The sequence below is a fragment of the Trichosurus vulpecula genome, chromosome 2 (assembly GCF_011100635.1).
Source record: "Trichosurus vulpecula isolate mTriVul1 chromosome 2, mTriVul1.pri, whole genome shotgun sequence".
NCBI classification, from domain to species: domain Eukaryota; kingdom Metazoa; phylum Chordata; class Mammalia; order Diprotodontia; family Phalangeridae; genus Trichosurus; species Trichosurus vulpecula.
This window is the reverse complement of record NC_050574.1, coordinates 381998242-382016776: the sequence shown is the minus strand read 5'-3', so window position 1 is coordinate 382016776 and position 18535 is coordinate 381998242. Positions and strand designations below refer to the sequence as shown.

General features: G+C 37.6%; 1 protein-coding gene and 1 pseudogene across 1 annotated transcript in view; both read left to right on the top strand.

Annotated features, from left to right (window-relative positions):
• C2CD2 (C2 calcium dependent domain containing 2) overlaps positions 1 to 17146 on the top strand; it is a 145244-nt gene extending 128098 nt beyond the window's left edge. The window contains exon 16 of the mRNA XM_036744152.1: positions 17040 to 17146. Within this exon, the coding sequence (XP_036600047.1) occupies positions 17040 to 17146 (107 nt within the window). The remainder of the gene's footprint in view (positions 1 to 17039) is intronic.
• LOC118837904 lies at positions 1269 to 1504 on the top strand (annotated as a pseudogene).
• Positions 17147 to 18535: the final 1389 nt, after the last annotated feature.

The window sequence follows — 18535 nt, the reverse complement described above, 5'->3', positions numbered from 1 at the left end:
TGGATGCAGGTTGAGGCAAACTATTTGCTCTCGTTTCTTATCTTCCTCCTCTTTTTTAGTTTTGTTTCTTCTTTCTCGTGATTCATTCCACCCCTCAAAATTCTTCTTTGCAACTTGACTATTGTGTGAATAAGTTTAATGGAAGGTATATGCAGAACAAATGTCAGATTCCATGCCACCTTGGGGGAGGGGGAGGAAGAAGGAGGGGAAGAAAATTTGGAGCTCAAAAACTTGTGGTGGTGTAAACTAAAGATAGAAAAATCTAATAAAAAATACTTGGAAAAAATGGGCAACAATAACACAACAATTAAAGATCAGAAGAAAAAAAATCCACTGCTTTAGTAACCATTTAAGAAATGTTCTTCTGTTCTAAGAACCTATGACTTTTTCATTTTCTCTATATTTTCACTATAATATTTTAGGTAAAATAAAAATATCCTCACCTCTTAAAAAAAAGAAGGAAGTAGGAGCAAAGAAGAGAAAAATTACAAGAATAGAGGATAGAGGGAAATACATCATAACAAATATAACTGTGAATATGAATTTGTTGACCTCATCCCTAAGATGGAAGAAGATAATGGAATGGATTAGAAAGTAACATTTGTCAATGTGTTGTGCACAAGAAACATACCTCAAATACAAAGATTCACATAGAGTTAAAGAGGAGCTGGAGCAAAATCTTTTATGCTTCAGTTGAAGTGTAAAAAGCATGATTTCAAATAAGGCTAGAGGAAATAAAGATAAGATAGAAATAAGCAGGGAAATTACATTATGCTTAAAGGCATTATAGAAAATGAATCAATGTTTTTCCTTAATATGTGTGAACTTAATAATGTAGCAGCTAAATAATTAAAGGAAAAATCTGAAATTGAAGGGAGACATAGTATAAGAGTATAATAGTAGGGGTGTTGAGGTTTAGGGGTGCTGGAACCCCGAAATAGTGACAGGCGGGTCCTACCCAAAATGAATTCGACGTAAGCCTTCTTTCAGTCAAAGAAACGTAAGGTTTATTAAAAATCCAGGTCTCATTTCCCTGGGAACCAGAGCACAAGTCTGGTGGGATTTCTCCCAGGAGTGTAGCCAGTTTGAGCCTGCACCAGTGGTGGCTTGACCCAGAAGTATATAAAATATGCCATATATTTCCAAATGGAGACAAATACGAGGGTGACTACATGAGAATATTTCCTGGAGTCTTTGAAAGAAATGGAGCAGGGGTTCATACCACCCCCAATGGAAGAACCTTTATAAGGGCCTGGAAAGATGACAAAATGAATGGAATCAGAAGACTTGAACATTTTTCAGGAACAATATATGAGAGTTCAAGGACAACATGTATCATGGAACAGGGACTTACACATTCCCAAATGGAGCAAAATACACCTGAAGTTTCATAGAAAAGAGGGTGGAAGGTAAGGGGGAATATACTGACATTTGTGGATTGGAATAGAGTGGTACCTTTAATTACATAGCTGTGTGGGGGCTGAAACTAAAGTTACAAATGTAGAAGGTCTCCAAAGTAAAGTAATAATGTTCAAATAGATGTTAACATCTATGTTAATAAATGTTAACAGCAATTATGGCTGTTTCCCTTAAAAGTTTCATACAGTACTTACTGTATTGTGAGTTGCCCAATAAAATCATCCATCCATTTCTCCATTTGCAATTTTATTTTCAGGATTTTAGGGATAGTTTAAAATAAGTTCTGAGAGGGTTCCTACCAGTTAGGGAATAGCTGAACAAATTGTGGTGTAAGAATGCCAGGGAATATTGCACTATAAAAATGAACAAATATGAGCAATTCAGAGAACCCTTGGAAAACATGAATTAATGAAGAGTAGAGGAATAGAAAGAAGAACAATATGTGTAATGACTGCATTAATGTAAATGAAAATAACCCAAGTATTGCTGAACTTCAGTGAGTGGGGCATATATTGGGAGGTGATTCTGATATGCACACATGAATACACATATATAACTATGCAGATTTCCATATATATATATCTTAAAAAGCATGAACGAACAAAAAATATTAATTGGGAGAAAGTTTTAAAAGTCTCAAGAAGCCCAACCTGAAGCAGCCCATTCTAATAAACCAAACACACAAACATAGGATGTGAGCAGAATGGCCTTTGTTTTCTTTGGGTGGCTCAGTTTATCTCATTGGGTGCTGGGCCTGGTGCTCCTCTTCCGGGGCAGGAAGCCCAGAGACCCATGCCTGTGAGCAGAGAACTTCCTGTGTGATGAGTCATGGGGCTGGCTGAGGGGAGGTGTTGACTCCAGAGCCATGCCTTATTGGGTGTTAACCTAGGGGAAGGGGCCAACTCAAGAACCAATTGGCCCTGGTCATTCAGGCGGCGCTTGATGATGTCAAAAACTCTATAAGAGGGGAGAAGACGGTTTGAAGATCTCTCTTTCCTTTTCCGGTTGGTGCAGGAGCAGTGGCAAGCTGACTCTGGGCCAGCCCTTGCTCTTGGGCTGAACCCAGATGTTGGTAACTATGAATTGTATTGGGTCTGTCTGTTGATATTTGTAACTTGTTTGTATTTTGTTTTGAAGTTCGGGGTGCTGGTTCATTTCCCCTGAACTAAATGAATGTTCTGAACCTCAGGTTGCTGGTTTTTTCCCCTGGAGTAAGTGAATGAATCTGTATTTGGTCTGTCTCTTGATGCTTGTCTGTATGCTCCCCTGAACTAACTGAATGCTAACTGAATGCTGGCGTTTTTCCCCTAAACTAAATGAATGTTGTCTGTATGCTAACTGAATGCTGGATTAAAGTAAGCTGGTCAACCCCTTCACCGTGCTTTCCTTGTTTAAGCAGATAAAAAGAACCTGTGCTTTCCCGGCGTGCCAGCAGCCTCCTAGGTGCTAGCTGTGGGGGGATCTTACGCCCCCACAGGAGCTGCTAGCCGGATTATTAAAACATAGGGGAGAGCAATTTCTTAAAATTTCTGTGTAATCTGGGGAAAGTCAATTATCAGTGTGGGGCTTGTTTTCTCCTGTGAAAGGGAGTGCATATGTATCCTCATTGTAATATATAACCACAGAGAAATTCTGAAGATTAAGAACAGTAAGAACTGAAAAGTTCTTTTATGTCTCAAAATTGCATTTATATATATATACGTATATATGCATACATACATACATATACATGTATATGTATATATAAAATAAAAATAGAATTTTAAAATAAGAGCAACTTATACTTACACTGTCAGTCTGGGTTCCCAGGACAGGGCTGCTACATTTCCCCTTAGGATTCTAAGGATAGCCCTAAAGAGTTATCACAGTGCCTGGCACATAGTAGGTACTTAATAAATGCTCATTGACTAAAAAGTGGGGAGAGATGATTGATTAGGTCAAACAACCTCTACCCTTACATTTAACTACAAGAGAAAAGTACATTACTAAATTATACTTACTCTTTGATGATTAAGAGGATTTGTGATCTTGTTTTTGTCCATCAGTACAAATAATAGCTTATGTTAACATTTTTGCATGATTCTTATCCTTGTCTTTCTATAAATCCTCCATATATGTCAAGCAGGACAACTCTGGAATTCATGTGTTGATGTATTTAAAAAGAAACATAGTTTTGTGTGTAATCAGCTTTTTCTCTTCTATGTATATACAAATGTTCATTTTATTTGATGTTTCTAAAGTTCATAATAAAAAAAAAATTCTAAAAAACAAAAAAAATCTACTATATTGGCCAGACTCTTAAGGAATCTGAACATTTGTATCACTAATGCAAGCAGATTGAATCTGAGCTCCTTGATGGAGACAGAGATGGATCTTATATTGAGAAATACTGTGGGAGGGATCTAGGAGAGCCCAGTAGGCTGGGGTGACTGGAGGTCAAATGTCTGGACAAAGAGAATGGGGTCTCAGATAGGGTCAAGGGTGGGAAGTAGCCAGGGGCAATCAGGAGGTAACAGACAATGACAGGCTAGGCTAAGTGAAGGGTAACTGAGAATTGGGCTTAGTGATAATGAAAGGCCAGTTGAGAGAATTATAGCCTCAGGTGAATGCCAGGGGAAATACAAGGTGAGTTCAAGGTGTGATTTTCCAGGGCCATAGACAATTGAGACCCAAATTCTTTTGGGGTAAGAGGCAATCTTAGCTTGGGCCAGTACACCATCAGGTGACTTTAATATACCCCTTTCCAAAACTAGACAAATCTAACCAAAAGCTAAAGAATTTAAGGACCAGAACTACTTCAGAAAAATTATAGACAATAGATCTCTTGCTATCACTGAATGGGAATAGAAAGGAATCTACATATCTCATACAGCACCTTTATAAAAACTGGCCACATATGAGGGCATAAAGACTTCACCAAAAATGTAGAAAAGCAGAATAACCAAACACATTTACTAATCCAAATGAAATAAAAATGATTCTCAACCAAGAGCCTTTCAAGAAAAGAACTAAAAAGTAATCTGACATTAAATAATGTAATTCTAAAGAATAATTGGGTCATGGAAAAAATTATAGAAACCATGGAAACTTCAAGCAAAGAAAATTACAATGATATGGCAATATAAATTAATTCTGGCAGCTAAAGTGAGGATAAAATGTGTTATCTCTAAACCCTTTATGAAACCTATTACCTCCCTCTTCCTAAATGAGTTGACAGCCAGGTGTGATGGAGAGAACCATTATGAAGACATAGACAATAATACTTATGAAGCCTGGACTGTGCAGATAGAGAACAGAGCAATGGGTACAGTGGAGGACATTGCCTTATCAGCTACCCAACGCAAGTTAGTTATATTCCTAAGCCCTCTTATGTGTGTGTATGAAAGCACAAGGCATGTGCCTACCCACTTAGCAAAATAATTCCCTTTATATATATATAGAAGCATATAATTTTAGATAGTTGAACCTTCAAAGAATAGTTAAACCTTATAGGTATAAGTTTCATATAGATAAGTTCAGCTAATGACAAGTATGAGAAAGGAATTTAATTGTTCTGCTTCCATAGCACTATGGGGGAAACACCCAGACCCTTAGGCTTCCCCCTATTCAGTTTATGGTTAGGGTACAGCCTGTCTGAAGCAGGGACGAGAGGCTGGGACATGGCAACCCCTCAAAACCTGAGAGTTCAAACAAGGGACAAAGTTCTTTTGCATCTGTACATGCCTAATAACCTTCACACATATTACCTTACACACTCATGCATAGATTATCCCTCCATTTTCTGAACATGGGACCCATGGTGACCCATGTTTGGGGTGGGGGGAGACATGTTAAAGAGTAATGTGTGATGAGTGGGCTAGAAAGATTGTAACCTTGAGGAGCTGGGACCAATCCCAGCTCTAAAGGGATGGACTGGGAATGATTAATCCTATATAGGCTCAGTTTGACTTCTGTACTATGTGTGTATGCCCCTTTTGGGGTATCATATGCCTAATTCTTGCAACAATTGTAAATAAACACTTCCTACACTCACTTCAGTTTAAGTTCTGTTTCTTAAGGGAGTAACTCAACCCCATTTCTAACACCAAGGCACCCCCTGAACTCACCATGTGTATACTCCAGATAAGCCTCTCAACACCTCTCCCTATACAGTTTCACCTTTCTAAAACTGTATAAAAACCCATGGCTTTGCCCACTAGTCAGCTAGCCTTAGCCAGAGCAGCTTGGTTACCAAGGCTGACTCACTAGCAGGATGGGGAAGCCCACTTGACTGCCCAAGGACAACTACAATCTCGTCTTTCTGGAAGCCTTAATGGGGTGATCCCATACCCTTGCCAAACAATCTGCGGCTTTCCCTCCTTAGGAGCAAACTCTGCACAGGGGGGGCAGTGACCCAGCTTTGCCAGAAGCTTGGGGGATGGAGGCGGGGGGTGGGAAACAACCTTCCCATACCCCTGTAAGTGCAGAAAAACCCAAGTGGTCATGCCCAACACTATGTCTGGTCTTAAGCATTTACATCTGCTATTATAATAAACATATATTGTGAGCTGAGCATCACTTGACTGGACCTGAGTTATTCACAGCACCAACAAGTCACAAGTCTGAAACCAGTCCTTGTAGGTTATTCAGTCATTCAGCCACATTGCTGATAGATGAAATTGCTCAAAGGCTCTGAGTACATGCTTCTAAATCTTGGGTGGGACCCCACCCAACTAGAAGCCCTTATAAACAGAATCCAGTCTAGGCAAGTTCTTTCCCTTAGGAAATAAGCCCCTGTGCTTGGAACCTTGTATTAGAATTTAGGGTGACTCAGTTTATGAAGGGGAAAACCAACCAGAGTAGTCTGGGTAGAGAAGGATCCTTTTGTACAGATTGCTGGAGATAGCTGTAAGGAAAATGCTACCTACAACTTCTGTGGAGGTTTAAGACTAATAACACCAGCACACAGGAGGAGAGCTGCTAGCACAGGTTCTTTGATCTGCTTTTCGAAACGAAAGCAACTTGAAAGGGGTCAACAATCTTACTTTAATCAAACATATATATATATGTATGTAAATATGTATATATATGTATATATACATATATATGTATGTAAATATGTATATATATGTATGTAAATATGTATATATATGTATATATACATATATATTTATGTAAATATATATGTATATATATATATATATATACACATATTATTCACTTAGTTCAGGGGAAAGGTCAGCACCCTGAGCTTCAGAGAAATACAAACAGAAATTACAAGCAGAAATTATATAAACAAAGCAAATACAAACAGCAAAGACCAACAGACAGGGCTTCCAACTGTCTGGCCAAAAGCAATACATACATAGTTACTGGAGAAAGAAGCCCCAATATCTGGATTTTTCAAAGTTGGGCAGTGGGGGCGGGCTCCTTAACAGCTACCCAGAGTCTCATCTGGCTACATCACATGAACACTTTTCCCACGACTGATCCCCAAAGCAAAATGCTAACCTCAGAGTATATATATATATATATATATATATATATATATATATATATATATATATATATATATATATATTTCTTCAGGGTCAGAGGGCATCACAACCCTCATGACCTACACCCATGTGACTCAGACTTCCATGTGACTCAGATCACATAGGCCTATTAATGGATGGGAAAGATCTTCCCATTAAGCAACTCTCATTAAGCAAAAATACATTAATGGCTAAGTCCCATGATAAGGTCACATTCTCAACAGGAAGAGCTGAAGACTTTTTGCCCACCTGCTTATTAATATATCCATCCCCTCATTCATTGTTAATCGATCAGAGTTGATTTCCATCCTCATGGACCCTTCCTTTTCCAAAGGCTTTTAAGCATTCAGTGTTGCTTCAGGGGAGTCTTTTGGTTGCAGAGAGGAACTAGTAAGCTCAATTTATTGATTATTTGCTAGCAATAATTAATAAATTGATTATTAATTACCCAGAAACTATGTATATCAGACTTTTCATTTGTTTCATATATATTTATTAATTGTTTATGTCTTGGATACCAAATCCGTATCAGAAGAATCTGGTATAAAGATCCCAGACTCCTCCCCCCATTTAACTGCTTCCCTTCTCATTCTAAATGCATTAATTTTATTTGTACCCATGTAATCATAATTGTCTATTTTATCTTTTGTAATTGCTTCTATCTTTTGTTTGGCTAAGAATACATTTCCTATCCATAGCTATGAGGGGTACATGATGTGTATCTTCTCTAATTTTTTTCATGGTATGATCCTCCTCAGTTTTTGAGAACAATTTATATACTATGGGCACAAATTGCTCTTTAAAAGTTTGATAGAGATCACCTTTGAATCCAACAGGACCAGATTTTTTCTTTATAGGTTAATCCATTTCCTATTTTGAGATTGGGTTATTTAAAATCTCTATCTGTTCTTCTGATAGTTTGAGTGTTTCATATTTTTGAAGTTATTCCTTTATTTCTTTTGTGTTCTCAGTTCTCAGCATATAACCATGTGCAATACATTCTGGTTATTCTTTTTATTTCTTCTGGTTTTGTTGTGATTTTGCCTTGCTCATTTGCTATTTTATTGATTTAATTTTCTGTCCTGTTTTTATTCAGATTAGTTTAGAGTTTATCAATTTTTTAAGTCTTTTCAAAGAACCAATTTTAAGGGTTTTTTGTTGGTCTTTTCTATACATTTTGTTTTTCTATTTTATCTATTTATTCTCTAATTTTAATATCTACTCTTTTGTGCTTCTTTTGGTTTTACTTGTTGACTTGCAAATTTGTTAAAAATGAATACTCAGTTTATTAATCTCTTTCTATATTTTGTAAATGTATGTTTGTAGGAATGTGATGGTCCCCTAAGGACTGTTTTAGCTGCATCCCAGAAATTTTAGTATGTTATTTTATCATTATAATTTTCCTTCATATAATTATTAATTTTTTAACCCACTTATTATTTAGAATTTCATTATGAAGTCTCTATTGGGGTCTGTGTCTTTTGTTTGTCGTCCCTGAACCATTGATTATTTTTATTGGGTTATGTTTTATAAGGATGTATTTATAATATCTTTCTTCTTACATATGTTTTTAGTAACTTTGTGCCAGAATCAATTTTGGGTCAATTTTAGTAAAAGTTCTACATGCAGCTGAGAAATATGTATACTCTTTTGCAGTCCCATTTAGAAGATTCCTGAAGTCTTTTATCTCAGTTCCATATTTTCCGTTTTTTATTTCTGTTAGATTTATCCAACACTGAGAGAGGGATACTGAAGTTTCCTGTCACTATACTATTACTGTCTATATCTTTCTGTAGCTTCATTAATGTTTCCTTTATGAATTTGGATGTAGGCATTTCAGGTGTATACTTTTATTTCTGATACTAGATTGCTGTCTATGGTTTCTTTAGCATAATATAATTTCCTTAATAGCCCTTTTCACTTTTTGAATGTTTATTTTTGCTTTATCAAGAAGCGTGATTATAAATCCTGTTTTTTTTTTATTCATTGGATGCATAGCAAATTTTTTTGCATCCTCTCAGTTTTATTTGTGTCTTTGTTAAATATTCCTTGTGAGTAACAGATTGTGGAGTTTTGTTTTCTTATCCAATCTGCCATTTCCCCCACCCCCAACTTTATTGGATGGCTTAATCCATTCACATTTAAAGTTATGAGAGTTGTTTTTATTTTCTACCATTTGTCTTTAGTCTTTTTTTTTTAAAGTTATGATTTTCCTTTTCCACTGAAAAGCACAGTACTAAGTCTCTTCAGTTACTTTAGTTCAATCTTTTTTAAGGTTACTTGATTTCCTCTTATTTAATTCTTCCCCTTTTTTTTCTGTCTTAGTCAAGTAAATTCTCCTTCTTATCCTCCCCTTCTACCAGTTTTATTCACTAGTTTCTGAATTTTCATTTTTTTGCACCCCTTTCCAGAAAGGATTTCTCTTACTCTCTTGATCATCCATCCTCTCTTTCTATCTATAATAGACCTCATTTTCTATAATTACCTAGTCCATCTCTATTCTTTGTATTCCACATTGAATCAAAACTTCCAAGCTATCCTTTCTGGGCTCTCCCCTCTAAGCAGGTTCTGCCATTTCCTCCTAGAGCTTGTCTTGTGGCTCACTTCCAGAAGAATGTTAATTCCTACAGGTGAGAGAGAGGACACTGTCCCACGTTAGGGACTTTCCCATTTCCTGATTATGTAGCCCACCAATCATCTATACCCTTTCCCTAGTTACCTTCTTTCTCCAATTGCATCAAAATCAACTCCCTGGATCTATACCCTCCTTTTATGGTCCAGGATAAGGAGGAAGTTTGATGGTATTCCAAGATAAGGGGAAAAGACTTTAGGACACCTTTAGGTTAGAGAATAAACTAGGGAAGAGCAACTCAAGCCTTAGGGCATTGTTTGTATCCTCATCACTCCCACTTCCCTAGGTGCCTGTTAACCCCAAGTTCCAAATCCCTCCCTCCCAAGACAGAATGAGAAGTATTTTTAAGCACTAAATTCCCCAGTGACTAGCACAAAGTTCCTCTCTCCCTTCACAAAATATCTCTCTTCACCCATAGAAGTATTCATCAATGGAACCCTGTCCCAACACCAAAACAAGGCTTTTCCCCTTCGCCTTTTCAATCCTGTTGCCTCCTCCTCAACCATTCTCTCCTCTTTTCTTCTTGAGAGATGACAGATGTCACCTGCTCATTGCTAGCTCTTAGTTTGAGCCAGGCACATTGCACACTCTCTTCTCTCTCCTTGCTCTTTTCCCTACCTTTCCTATACTCTCCTAATTTGTAATGCTGTACCACAGAAAACAAAGATTCACTTGTAGTCTGAGTGTCTGTGCATAATTCCCCAGGCCCATCTCTTTACTATTAAGTCCACCAGACTTCTGATTTCACTGCTGCCTCCTTGTGTACATTTAGGAAAAAAAAAAAAACAATAACACAACTCTTTACTCATGTTTCTGCTGTCACTCTGTTGCTATTGCTATTCTTGGCTGCTGCATGTATTCCCTTTGTCTTGAGTTTTTGTTGTCTGGGGTGTTCAAGAAGCAAATAATCTTTGCAGGACTTGTTTTCTAAGAATATTTCACAATTCTCTTTATTTTTGAGCATCCATCTTTTTTTCATTTATTTTTAAGCTCAGATTTGCAGGGTGGGTCATCCCAGTCTGCATCTTGAACTTCATTGCTTTTTGGAACACATTCCATTCCTTCCTGCATTTCCTATAGAATAGTGTTCCGTTATTCAAATTTCCTTTCCCTTGTATTTGAAGATATTTCTCCCAGTAGCCTACTGAACTTGTTTCTGAATTGCATTGATAAATTTAACCACTATGTGTCTTGTAGTTTATAGCTTTGTTTTTTTTTTGTTTATTTGGTTTTTGTTTTTCCTGGAGGAGTCATATGAATTCTTTTGATTGTTATTTCATTTTCCATGTTCAGAAGTTCTGGGCAATTTTCTTGTGTCATTTCTTGCATTATGTTTAGGTTTTTTATTCTTTATTTTTAGTGTTCTTCTGGGAAACTTGTGTTCTTTAGATTATCTCTACATGTCCTATCTTTGAGATCAATATTTTGTTTGGATAGAAAGCATTTTTAAGAAATGTTACTGCTTTTTGCTTTTCTTCTAGATTGTCCTTCTGTGTATTTGTATTCCCACTCAGCTGCTGTCTTTTTTGTTTATTTGTTGAGATTAGTCATCCCAAATTTAAGTTCTCCTATTTTGCTGATTAATTTGTGGAGGCCACAAATTTTGCTGTCATAATTCTCATTTCTCTTTTAAAATACTCAGGAAAAGTGTATTGAAGTTCCAAGTTCTCAAATTCCACAGTGTCCTCTGTTTCATCAAATATTGGCCCATTTTCCTTTGTTTTGCAGTATTAATTAGCAGATGCTTGAAATCTTTTAGTAGAATTGCAAGCCATATTTTCTTCTGCTGTAATTTCCCTTTTGATTTATCTGCCTATGGTCAAGGATTTTGAGCTTTCTTTCTTTCTTCTGAGATCTTTGGTAATTTGTTTTTCTTCCCCTTATTTTCCTCTTTTGCTCTTTCAGATTCCCCTTGGCAGGTGATGTCAAATGCAGTAGAGCAAATAGAAACTGACTGAAGCTGACATTTTCCCCTTTTCCAGACCCAAGAATTGCCTGAGGCTGACCAGCTGCAGCCTCTGATTATTTTGTAAATCCTTAACTCTTCCCTCCAGAGATTCCCAAGCCTTTGGTTGTTATGCAAAATAACCTACTTGGTCAAACTGAGGGATGCCTCTAGCCCCTCAACCTGTACCCCTCCCTCTGCTCTAATCCTCTACAATAACCTCGTGCCCAGCCCCTTCCTTGGCATTTGGTTGTTTGTTGTCCTTCATGCTCGAAGAGGACCAAAATGACTTAATTATTTTGGGGTTAAGGTACAGGGTGTCTGAACTATGACTGATCAGGCCAATATGAGCTTGGAAGGCTGTACACAGGCCTAGCACAAATAGTCCATATGAACATTTGGAGTGGAGATGTCATCTCGTGTTTTTTGTTTTTTTTTTGAACTACTGTAATTCTATTTTGCTCATAGAGCACAGTCCCTTCTTTGATGTTGGCATGCCATGCTGGGCGTTCCTGTGCCAGTGTCTCCTGTGTCTCATAATTGATTCCAAAGTTCTTCAGAGAGATTTTGAGAGTGTTCTTATATTGTTGCTTCTGACCTCCATGTGAGCATGATACCACAGCTGCAACTCCCTTGCCCTAACAAAGGTGATAATTCTTGTTATACTGGCTGTCTTCTCTTTAATTCAGGTTGACAAAGTCTCCATAAGGGCTGGATCTCAAAGCATCTCAGCCTCTTCCCACGTTGGGAAATTCTTGGTTCACCGGAGTTGGTCTCTGCTTCTGTGACTTTTTGAGGGGACAAAACTGGTCCTAGCTGGATACTGGGTTCTATCCTCCAGGCTTAATGGAATGCAGCACACATCCCTTGTCCTGTCCCTTCCCTCTGTTCTTAAGTCTTCTGGCCCAGCGGTTTAGAGTACTCTTGTAGCTGGGAGTGATTTCTGTCATGTGAAGTCTCCAAGGCTCTGAGAGTTTGGGGTATGGAGATAAGCTCTATTTCAAGCCTAGACATGTGCTTTACCCCTTTCCCTAGATTCATCCTGGGCCATCTCCAGTCAAGCTGATTGATATCTGGCCACTGGACTCAGATGGCTCTGGAGGAGAAAGTGAGACTCCAATTCATTTGCAAGCCATGGCATCATCTTCCTGATGTCATAGTCCTCTTCAAGAATGAAGGACAAACCACAAATTCGTCTGCACAAATCTTTTGCTGTGGGGAATACTGCTGCAGTGCTGTGTTGGTAAGCAAAATGGGCTCTTTAGCACTTAGCTCAACAAGTGCCCTTGAATAGTTTGGCTTTTGTTCCCTTTTGAGTAATTTGGTGTATTTCATTGAGCCTTACTAGGTGCTAAGCCCCAGGCCCAAACCCCTATTAGGTGTGGAACCTATGTGGGTGTGGATTGGTGACTGGGTGGGGCCCAAGGTGGGGCTGGCTAAGGGGAGGTACTAACTCCAGAGCCATGCCCTATTAGGTGTTAACCTAATCTATGTGGATGTGAACCAACCAGGGTCCTAAGGGGAGGGGCCAACTCAAGAACCAATCACCAGAGCCTAAGCTCTGGTCAGAAGAGGTTTGATGACATCTGAAGCCCTATAAGAAGGGAGGACAGAGCCATTTGTGCAGGGCTCTCGAGATGGTGTTGATGAGGAGACTCTGGGCAGCTGTAGCTAAGGAGCCCTCCAGCTTGTAAAACCAGATGCTGAGACTTTGTTGAACTCTGGTAACTACGTATTGGGATTTGAATCAGACAAGGTCTGTCTGTTGATGTTTGTAATTTGTTTGTATTTTGTTCTGAAGTTCAGGGTGCTGGATTTTTCCTCTGAACTAAGTGGATGATATTTGTATGCTGAATTAAAGTAAGCTTGTCAACCCCTTCACCTTGCTTTCCTTAGTTAAGCAGACCAAAAGAACCTGTGCTGTTGGTAGCTTTTCGGGTGCTGGCTGTGGGTGGATCTTGCAGCCCCACAGAAGCTGCTAGCTGGATTGTTGAAACAAGTGCTAACTCTAGTGCCCCCTTCAAACTTACATAGTCTGGAGTTCCACTCTCCACAGCACAGAAACAAGGGAGGGAGAACTGAGGACTAAGGTCAAGTTCTTAGGTCCTTGGGTTCACTAGTGTAATCTCACATGGTGGTTGGTATGGGAGGGGATGCTGAGTGAGCTCAAAATAGGTAGTAGTTCATAGATTTAAAAAAAGAAATTTAAACTTTCTCTGGGGTGTAGGAAGTCCTAGACGATGATGACAATAAAGTAGCTTTATATAATTGATATAATTTCTGTTTTTGAGAAGTTGTGAGGATCAGAGAAAATACCTAGTCTTCCATCTTGCTGGTCATGTGACCCAGAAGTAAAAAAAAAGAAGAAATTACTTCATATCAAAAAACAAAAAAACTAACTTGGAAAATGAATCAAAGAGAGAAAACTTTAAAATCATTGGACTAATTGAAATCCATGATCAAAATAGGGACTAGTCATATTTTTAAGAAATCATAAAAGAAAATTGTCCAGATCTCTTAGAATCATAGTGCAAACTGGAAATAGTAATAAAAGAATCTCCAAAATGAAAAATCATAGTGCAAACTGGAAATAGTAATAAAAGAAAAAGTAATAAAAGTAATAAAAGAATCTCCAAAATGAAAAATCCCAGGAACATTACAGTCAAAATCAATTGTTGCTAGGTTTAAAAAAAAATATTGCAAAAAGTCAGAAATAATTCAAGTACCAAAGATCCACAATTACATATGATTTGGCAGCTACCATTATAATGGATGGGTAGCTAGGTGGCACAGTGGATAAAGTGTCAGGTCTGCAGCTAGGAAGACTCCTCTTGCTGAGTTCAAATTTGGCTTCAAACACTTACTAGTTGTATGACCCTGGGCAGGTCACTTAACCCTGTTTGCCTCAGTTTCCTAATCTGTAAAATGAGCAGAGAAGGAAATGGTGAACCACTCTAGTATCTGTGCCAAGAAAACCCCACATGGAGTCACAAAGAGTTGAACACAACTGAAAAACAACTAAACAACATTATAATGGATAGGAATGATATTTTAGTATGTAAAGGACATGTTTACAATAAACAATTTTTTTTAAACTTACCAGCAGAGGGAACTTTAATGAAATAGAGGACTTCTAAGTATTCTTAATGAAAAGACCAGAAGTATGTAGAAACTTCCAAGTTCAAACACAGGAGCCAAGAGAAAAAAAATGTAAACATAAACAAGCAATCATAAGGATTCTAAAAAGAATAATTTTACCTTCTAATATGGAGAGATGATGCATGTATGCTCCTCAGAACTCTCTTATCATCAATGGTCAATGACAGAAGATAAAACCTGGTTGATTATTTGTGTGCCAGACTGAGTGGGGGATAATTCTTGTGAAGACTTCACAGAGAGAGAAAATATAGGAATTATTTCTGGAATAAGCAGGGGCAGTGAGCGGATGGAATACACCTTGGGATTTAACCTTGTAGGAATGTGATTACCTCTCAGGAATTCGGGGCCTGGGGCAATAAGTGCTTCTCTCCCTCTCTCTCTCTCCTTCTCTCTCTCTCTCTCTCTCTCTCTCTCTCTCTCTCTCTCCACGCTAGCACAGAGTTGTTACCAAATCCAGGAAGACTCCCCCTCGCCTCCTTCATTCTTCTTCTTTACCTTAGATTGGCTGTGCTTGATTTCCTGGTTCTTTGTCTAGCTTTTCTCGCCTAGATTGTAAGCCCACCCTCCAGTCAATGGAGAGGAGGGATAGTGGTGGGCAGTTATCTTTTTGCGTTAGGATATTATGTTGGTGCTTTGCCTTTGTGAGCCGCCTCCTTCCACTAGTCCATCCTAGTGGAGGTGATGCTTAAATCTCATGAGATTTGTCAAATAAAGACTAATTCCTTTTCTTTCCCTACCTGAGATGCCTCTGTGAATTATTGGGGCACTTGCCACCCCACACAAGACCATAAACGATGTCTGTAGCATTACTTCTCACCCTGGAAGCATCCTCTGCCCTGGGGGCCCCTCCCTCTGATAGGAGGGTACAGGACTTCTAGAACCTCCCCTTAAGGAGAGTACCCAGGCCAGCCATCTCTTCATTTTTCACCAAGTTGTCCTTTGGACTTCTCTATCATGCCCCCTCACTGGGAATCTTCTTTCCCCTTCCCCCTTTAGCTGCTTTTTATATGTTATTTTTCTCATTAGCATATAAGCTCTTTCAGGGCAAGGACTATCTTCTTTTTTGCTTGTATGTGCATTTCCAAGTCTGTTACTTAGTAAGCACTTAAATGTTTGTTGACCGGCAGGACAGAAGATTAGCAAATACTTCCATTATTGGTCATTTCATAACTGAATTTCAGTTATAGTAAGAAATGGTATAAAGTCAAAAACAGTACTGATTTATGAATTTGTAAGCTTTTCTTCTTTGTTCATATTATTAGTCATTATCACATCTTCAGGAAATAATAACTAAAATTCCTTTTGCTTTTAGTATCTATCTTTCATATGTAAAATCAAAATTTGCTAGCTATATATACAAGTATTTTGATGAGTCATAAAAATTTATGTTACCAAAAGCTTTTTTATATCTGAAGTTTCTGTAAGAAACTGGACACATTGTTTAAGGAGTCTTCAATTTGCTTTTAAGTCTACACTGTTCTGAGCAAATAATGCAACTTTACCTTCTTTATTCTTTTTCGTGGAATAGAGAGTACAGATTGGCAAAGCTAAATGGGCACATTTAAACTTATTAAGGTTGAGTATACTTGCCACTACTATGGTACTACAGCTGGAAATACTCTGAAGGCAGAATACACACACACACACACACACACACACACACACACACACACACAGAGTTATATACATACACTAATATTTACTTTACAGACGCAAAATTTAAAAAGAAATACTTGACAATATTTTAAGTTTATTGTTTTATATTCTTTTTCAATGCTTTTTTTTTTCCTTTTTGCATGTCAAATACCAGAAGTGGTTGTGTAGTACGGTCAGAGCCTATCTCCTAACCCTCTGCTCCCATTCAAGGTAGGCAAGTTTTTCCTTAATAGGTATTAAAACAATTCTTGAGACTTATTTGGCTTAGAAGGCTAAAGGCCTAGATTGTTGACATAACTTCTTAGTCTTCTGAGTGAAAAAAAAACAGCCAGGAGCAGCTTATACTTGGCTGGTTGACCACTTAGAGGAAAGGGAGCATCGCTCAGCTGAATTTTCTCAAGGTCTTCTTTGATGCATATACTTGTTGAATATCCTTCCTTAGATAGAGCTAATTAAATTTCCCTTTGTTCATTGTTAAATGATTTACAATTATCTCATTATGGTCCAATATTGTACTTAAGCTAAAGGAGGACTGGCCTAAGTTAAACCTGTCTCAGAACACATACATATAGGTAAGCAGTAAATTCAGAGACATACTAACTTTTTCTTTAGACCTATTTTATTTCCTATTTCAGCTTCCATTAAAAAAGAGATTCATATTTTAGGACTGTCTCATTGGACACACACATAAAAACACTTTTTGCTGTTTCAGGTGGAATTTTAAGAAAGGGAGCAAAAGATCCTGGAATGAGCCAGTTACATAATAACCTTATATTCCTGCAGCAGTCTGATGAGATCACAGAAAATAAACAAGGGTAACAAGAACTTTTAATAAGAATCTGCTTTCCATGCACAGGAGCAAGAGTAAATTAAATGTCTTCTCCATGGATCCCTCATGTGAAATGCATATCAACTAAATGATTATTTATGAAGCAACATTAAAAGATATGAACATAGACATACAAATGTGTACTTTGACATGTGCTATTTGCTAGATCTCTTATAAAGGGAAAGCTCTTTGGCTATTTGACATTTTGTTTAGAGGGCTTAATATTTGTTTTTTTCAGAATGATACATTAAAATAGGCCCTGAAGGTAGATAGAAAAAAAAGGTTGATACGCATTTTGGAAATAAAAATAGAACAACACTGAGAATATAAAATTAAGCTAAAAATGTACAAGAGTATTTTCCTTTCATATTATACATATTACTTGATAAGTTTTGCAGTTACTTAACAGGCATATATTATGCTAAACATTTTCTAAGTTTACTTTGAGCATACTTGCAAATGTTAAATATTTTTTTAAAATAGTGTTTACATTTTTCTCAACTATACAAAAAGCTAATATTGCCATTGTAGCATTCAATTAATAATTTCCTTATGTAGAATACTGGCTAAGAAAACTTGAAAAGAGAAAGTAGGAGCCATAAGTAATACTGTTTTGGTCACATCTACTATGAAGAAGGGGGGAAATGCAAGCAGGCTACAAACAGGAGTGAACCAGCTCAGGTCAGAAACATAACAGGTCAAAACTTTCGTGTTCATTAGTAGTGGCATCAAGTCAGTGAGTAGCATTTGCATTTCCAGCTTAGAGGAATCTGAGGGATGTTGCTGCACAGAGAATCTATTGCTGTACAGTGACACCATGCTTCTTGCTGCTGTCTCAGCCTAAGCAAATTTCTCCCTTGGATCTCTGAAACCTAGTCTCCACATGTCACCTGGTGTGCATTTATTTAAAAAAACAACTCTAAAAATCTCTTATTGTTATTAATCTATTTTGTTGTTGTTTTCCTTGGTTGTTTTATTGGTTTACCCTTCTTATATTTGTTACTGGGATGTCTGAGAAACTAACAATTTCTTTAGGTCTGGTTTTTTTCTAAGAATGTTTTGACTACATCTTTTATTGAATACCCATCATTTTTCATTAATGATTAGGTTCAGATTTGCAAGGCAAGTCACTTTGGATTGCATCTTGAGCTCCTTTGTACACATTATTATTCCATTCCCTTCTGGGGTTTCTGGTGGGTTCAGAATAATCTCATGTTGTTTGAATGTCCTTTTCTTTTTACTTGGTCTTTTTCCTTTTCAACTACAGAATTTGTTGTCAGTGAAACTGTCCATTAAATTACATTTAACCCTATATGTCTTGGAGTTGGCAGCATAGATTGTTTGTTTTGGGGTTGTCCGTTTTTCTGGAGGCAATCTGT